The following is a 5912-nucleotide window of genomic DNA, read 5'->3' as shown; positions in this document are numbered from 1 at the left end:
CGACATAATCGTGACTAGTCGACTAATCGTGGCAGCCCTACTTCACAGCAATGGCCAGTCTACCAAAATTACTCCAAGAGAGCATTGACGACTCATCCAGGAGACAAAAGAACACAAAAGAACCCAGAACAACATCTAAAGAACTTCAGGCCTCACTGCCTATGTTAAGTTCAGTGTTCATAATTTAACAATAAGAAAGAGAAAGGTCAGAAATGGCATCCTTGGGAGAGTACCAAGGCAAAAACCACTGCTGACTAAAAAGAACACAAAGTTTCTCATTTGCCAAACAATATTTTGATGATCCCCAAGACTTTGGGGGAAATGTCCTGTGGACTGACCAGACAAAATCTGAACTTTCTGGAAGGCTATGTTATATCTAGTGTAAAAAACAGAACATCATATCAACAGTCAAACATGGTGGTGGTGGTATGATGGTCTGGCGCTATTTTGCTGCTTCAGGACTTGGATGAGTTGCCATAACTGAGGGAACCATGAATTCTAGTCAGTACCAGAAAATCTTGAAGGAGAATGTCCAGCCATCAGTTTGAGCTCTGAAATTCAAAAGCACTGATCCAGGAGGACAAAACAAACAAAGCAAACAGTAGGTCCATCTCAGACTAATTCAGAAAAGAGCAAAAATGTCTGATTGTGCCACTTTTGTTACCAAGAACAGCAATCAGTTATTAGGTTTTATTTTTTTCCACGTAGGGCCAGGTAAGTATAGATAATCTTTCATTCCACTGAAAAAAGGTGACTCGGTTATCCGTTTGTCACAACATTCTTGGCAAGTAAAGTATTTTCCCCCTACAAACAGCAGCATGCACCATAAGCAGGCCTGTAGGATATTTCCAGAGGACTGCTTTGTAATAACACGATCAGTGTTGTTGCTTAAGCAGATAATTTCAGAGCCTGCTTCTGTCAGAGATTTCTGCCTATTGAAAGGAAATACTTCCGTCTCCAAGTGCTGCTCACAGGGGATTGTCTGACTCTTGGGGTTTTCTGTCCAATAATGAAGGGTCTTTACCTTACATTATAAAGTGCCTTGAGATGAATGCTGTTGTATGTTGTTGTGGTGTCCTATACTCAGCAGACACAAACCTAAGCTCAGACAAAACCACCAGTAAAAGTGCCGTTCAGAGCTGGCAAACATGCTGACAAACATTTCACAGCTTAATGACTGACGCGCCAATAAAGCCCTGGTTCCGGAGCATGTGTTGGTACTCTTACTGGCCCACTTACTTGTCCCACCCGAGGGTCTCCATCTCAGAGATGAGCTGAGAGTAATACTGCGGAGGCGGGATGGAGCGGCACTCGGGGCGGCTCTTCAGCACCACTTCCTGCAACAACACACACAGAGCTCTTCTTATTTTAAGCCCAGATTACTATGCACATCATATCACAACTTACTCTCAGGAGCAATCTTTCTACAGAGCAAGCTGAATCAGGGCCGTGATGACAGTTTTCTTTATTTTTATGGTACAAAATACACATGCACGTGTATATGCCTCTCAAGCAAGGCTATTGATAATGCCTGGAGGTTCCCATTTAGTTGCTATTCATGAAGCTACAATGTCAAAGTGACCGTGCGAGCCGCCATGTCATTCTCCTCCTTACCAAGACAGTCTTCAGCTCCAGAATGAAACCGACAAGATCAGCCGACTGCTGCAGCCTCTGTGAGGAGTCAAACACGAGAGAAAAGACATCCTTGAATGGAGGGATAATGAAGTGACAGTGTCTATTTTTTTCCTCTAGCCAGCCATTCAAATCAAACAGTGTTTGTGATTAATGGGGGCTGCCACCAGCTTTAATAATTAATGATAGCTTAAAGGCTGTGAAAATAATGAACTTTGCAGCCCGGGGTGAAATATCAATCTCATCCAAATAACCCTGAGGGGCCACATAACAAATAGGGACATTTTCCAGGCGATGTTAATTAAACAGTGAAAAATATTTTTTCTCTGCCTGTGAGTGAGGCGAGCCTGATGGGTGACAGAGGGAGCAGGAGCGACACAAAGGAGCCAAATACAAAGCACGCAGCACAAGACAGCGTGCTCTCATAGACTGAGACAACATATCACTAAATACCAACATGCGGCACATTTACCTGCTTCACTATGCGCTCATATCCACGCAACAGGTGCTTCAGCTGCCAGCAGCAGTGCAGCCTGTAAGGACAAAGTTGTGAATGGGTTACTGAGGACATCTTCTGTGGCCAGGCACAAATTTCAAGAACATCTTTTCTGGCTCAAAATCTGCTTTCAATGGTGCGTACACACGTATCGCTGATTGGCCAAGTTACCTTACCCTAAGAGTAATCCATAGATTTTCCTGTTAGTGCAGGCCATAATTTAACCTTGATTAAAGGTCAAAATGCTTTTTTAGTGGTGCCTTATGTTTTTTATAAACCAGAAAATATAATAACTAACGAGTGATTGCATAGGGGTGTATAAACACATAGAAAGTGAAAAACAGGTAAGTGAAGAAGAAACACTGATCGGAGCAGCCTACACCTATTGCAGAGTAACTAAGGAAGGATTCAGGGTCACCCGATCCATCCCTAACTATATGCTTTATCAAAAAGGAAAGTTTTAAGCCTAATCTTAAAAGTAGAGAGGGTGTCCAGAACAAGAATTTCCATCTTGTTGTCATGAATTATTTTACTTAAATACCAATTCAGTAAATTTATAACTCTGCATGTATTTGTTGTTACATTTTATTTAACAAAGCTAGTAACTGTATGTAGATTGGACAAAGGATGCCAAATGTGGAGTTGAAATGTATGAGGAAGAGGAAGACCATAGACAACATTTAGAAATCTAGTGAATCCTTAAGATGCTCAGGATAGGGTGAGATGCAATCATACGAATACATACAGCAAATGTACATGAGGCAGAGATCCGATTTCCCCTAAACCTTCATCGGTTCCCTGTTAAATCCAGCACTGAATTTAAAATCCTCCTCCTTGCATATAAAGTCCAGAAAAATCATGCTCTGTTATATCTTAAAGACCATATAATATCATATTATGTCAACAGATAACTTCACTCTCACACTGCAGACTTACTTGTGGCTAAAAGTACAGGGTGGGCCATTTATATGGATACACCGTAATAACATGGGAATGGTTGGTGATATTAAAGTCCTGTTTGTGGCACATTAGTATATGTGAGGGGCAAACTCCTCAAGATGGGTGGTGACCATTTAGAAGTCGGCCAACTTGGATACAACTTTTGTTTTTTTCAATAGGAAGAGGGCCATGTGACACATCAAACTTACTGGTAATGTCACAAGAACAACAATGGTGTGCTTGGTTTCAACGTAACTTTATTCTTTCATGAGTTATTTACACGTTTCTGACCACTTATAAAATGTGTTCAATGTGCTGCCCATTGTGTTGGATTGTCAATGCAACCCTCTTCTCCCACTCTTCACACACTGATAGCAACACCGCAGGAGAAATGCCAGCACAGGCATCCAGTATCCGTAGTTTCAGGTGCTGCACATCTCGTATCTTCACACCATAGACAATTGCCTTCAGATGACCCCAAAAATAAAAGTCTAAGGGGGTCAGATCAGGAGACCTTGGGGGCCATTCAACTGGCCCACGACGACCAATCCGCTTTCCAGGAAACTGTTCATCTAGGAATGCTCGGACCTGGCACCCATAATGTGGTGGTGCACCATCTTGCTGGAAAAACTCAGGGAACGTGCAAGACACCCTACGAGACCACCCATCTCCCATGCTACAGTTAGCAAACTGCTTGTTAAGTTTCGTGAAACTGGTTCAGTGTTGCATTGAAATCTGCTGCAATGACACGGTTACTGCGTTCACCAGATATCAACACAATTTCGATCCGCTCCTCACGTGTTAACCTCTTCGACATGTCAATGGCTGTGAACAAAGAGAAACTTGTAAATAACTCATGAAAGAATAAAGTTATGTTGAAACCAAGCACACCATTGGTCACCACCCACCTTGAGGAGTTTGCCCCCTCACATATACTAATGTGCCACAAACAGGACTTTAATATCACCAACCATTCCATGTTATTACAGTGTATCCATATAAATGGCCCACCCTGTAGAATGTTTTGGTTCAAGATACTCTCTATATCAGCTCCCCCTCCCTGAGCCTGGTACTGTTGGAGGCTTCTTACTTTTAAAAGGGAGTTCTTTCTCCCCGCTGTCACCATCTGATTTTTGGTGTTTTCTTTTTATTATTGTAAGGTCTATAATATAAAGTGCCCAGACGTGGCTGTTGTTGTAAATTGGCGCTATATCAATAAAAACTGAATGGAATACACAAGACAGACCACAGTCTTATAATTAATAACCTGTGGGGTGTAAAATTGAGCAGGGACAGACGCGAATCAGGAGAAATAGCAGCAACAGAAATTCAGTTTTGGTTTAAGGGGAAGCAGCAGAAAGCTGAGGATATGTCTTAGAAACCAAACAATGCAGTTTAATGTTGTTAGTAAACAATACTGTTAAGTTAGCTCTCACAAATTAAGATACACTAAAATACTGTTACTTCCTTATAATGAAGTTGATTCTGCCTGAAAAGAGCCTTTGCTTGATGATGTTGGTCATAACTACATGTGGGAAAGTTAAGCCATTTCATATAAATCTTATTTTCTTTTTATTCTTTGGAAGCTTTTATAAGTCATTTTCATGAAAATTATATATTTTTAAGGTATTTCTGTTTGGCACAGTTTTACCCAGCATGCCCTTCCTGATGCAACCCCAAAGGTTCTTTGAGTCTTTGGCTGGAATCAGCTTTTAGTTTACTAAGCAAATCTGTTAACTACTACATTATAGCAGCACTTTACTACAATTCCCTTATTAGACCTTATCCCGTATCACATCTAAAACATTTGTACAGAGAATGCAAGGGGGATGCTTGTACTTGGCCTTCTTGAGCTGTCGATCTGGTGGGAGTACTATTCTCATCCTGAAGTCTCTTTCCTGGGGGGGACAAGACAAAGCATTATTAAAGCAGATTACTAGCTCTGCGATCAGTGTACTACAGAGGTTAATGCCTTCTACAACTAACGCGCTAATGAAGAACACGTGACCGACCAACCTACGTTAAGGAATTGGATAATATTACGTTTCTTTGGGTGTTTCAAGAGACACATAAATAATAGAAATTTACTTTAGACCACGTTTTCAACTTTTTTTCATCGCTTTAATACGGCATGACACTCGTAGTAAGTAACTGCTTTCAAGATTATATACCAGCTTATGAAGTCGTTTCATGCGCTAATACAATTACGGTTCTGCTACCGATACTAATGTAAGCTTCTTAAAAAAACAGGACGAATTTACCAGAAGTTTCTATAAATCAGTTAGATGTTTAAATATATGGTTTCCAGACGAGTATTTGCATCCAAAGCAAAAAATCTTTAAATTAATAGTTTTTTCAATATGACACTGACATACGTCCAACAAAAAACAACACACAAACGCATAATTTTACCTGAACAGTGATAAATCCATCGTAGACTGTCTGCTGCTTGTTGAGAGGTACAAGCAACGGGTTATCGTTTACCAGTGATTTCTCCATAAAACTTTCTATGACCTTTTACGTCTAAGTTTCCGCTCGCAAAGCAGGGTGGCTACTTCCTAGCTTGAGTTGGACCGTACAGACTGGCACTTTCTGATTAGTCGCTGACTTGAACCAAACCTGAGAAATTCAAGCTAAAGCTGTTAAACGTAGAATTAGCAAGAGGTGCGTTGACAGGAGAATCAATCGCAACCCCTGCATCCCGCCATTAAATCCCAAACAGTCGACGTCATCCAGTTGCTTTCAAAGACTTACAAAAAGTATCGTAATTCTGAAGCTTCTTGACAGTCGTTGGTGTGACGTTTAAACGTTAGTGTGTTGATGATTTTACTGATTAACTGCCGGT

The 5912-nt window shown here is 40.9% G+C and overlaps 1 protein-coding gene across 1 annotated transcript in view; it reads right to left on the bottom strand.

Moving 5' to 3' along the window:
• The window catches only part of fancl (FA complementation group L), a 31499-nt gene extending 25649 nt beyond the window's left edge, over positions 1–5850 (bottom strand). The window contains exons 1-5 of the mRNA XM_005745857.2: positions 5480–5850; positions 4907–4965; positions 2105–2165; positions 1615–1671; positions 1240–1337 (exon numbers count right to left, since the gene is read on the bottom strand). Of these exons, the coding sequence (XP_005745914.1) occupies positions 1240–1337; positions 1615–1671; positions 2105–2165; positions 4907–4965; positions 5480–5566 (362 nt within the window). The 5' untranslated portion in view covers positions 5567–5850. The remainder of the gene's footprint in view (positions 1–1239; positions 1338–1614; positions 1672–2104; positions 2166–4906; positions 4966–5479) is intronic.
• Between the last annotated feature and the right edge of the window lie 62 nt (positions 5851–5912).

This window comes from Pundamilia nyererei, unplaced genomic scaffold, assembly GCF_000239375.1.
Source record: "Pundamilia nyererei isolate P.nyererei 1_Seehausen unplaced genomic scaffold, PunNye1.0 scaffold00168, whole genome shotgun sequence".
NCBI lineage: Eukaryota > Metazoa > Chordata > Actinopteri > Cichliformes > Cichlidae > Pundamilia > Pundamilia nyererei.
This window is presented reverse-complemented; position numbering and strand designations above follow the sequence as displayed.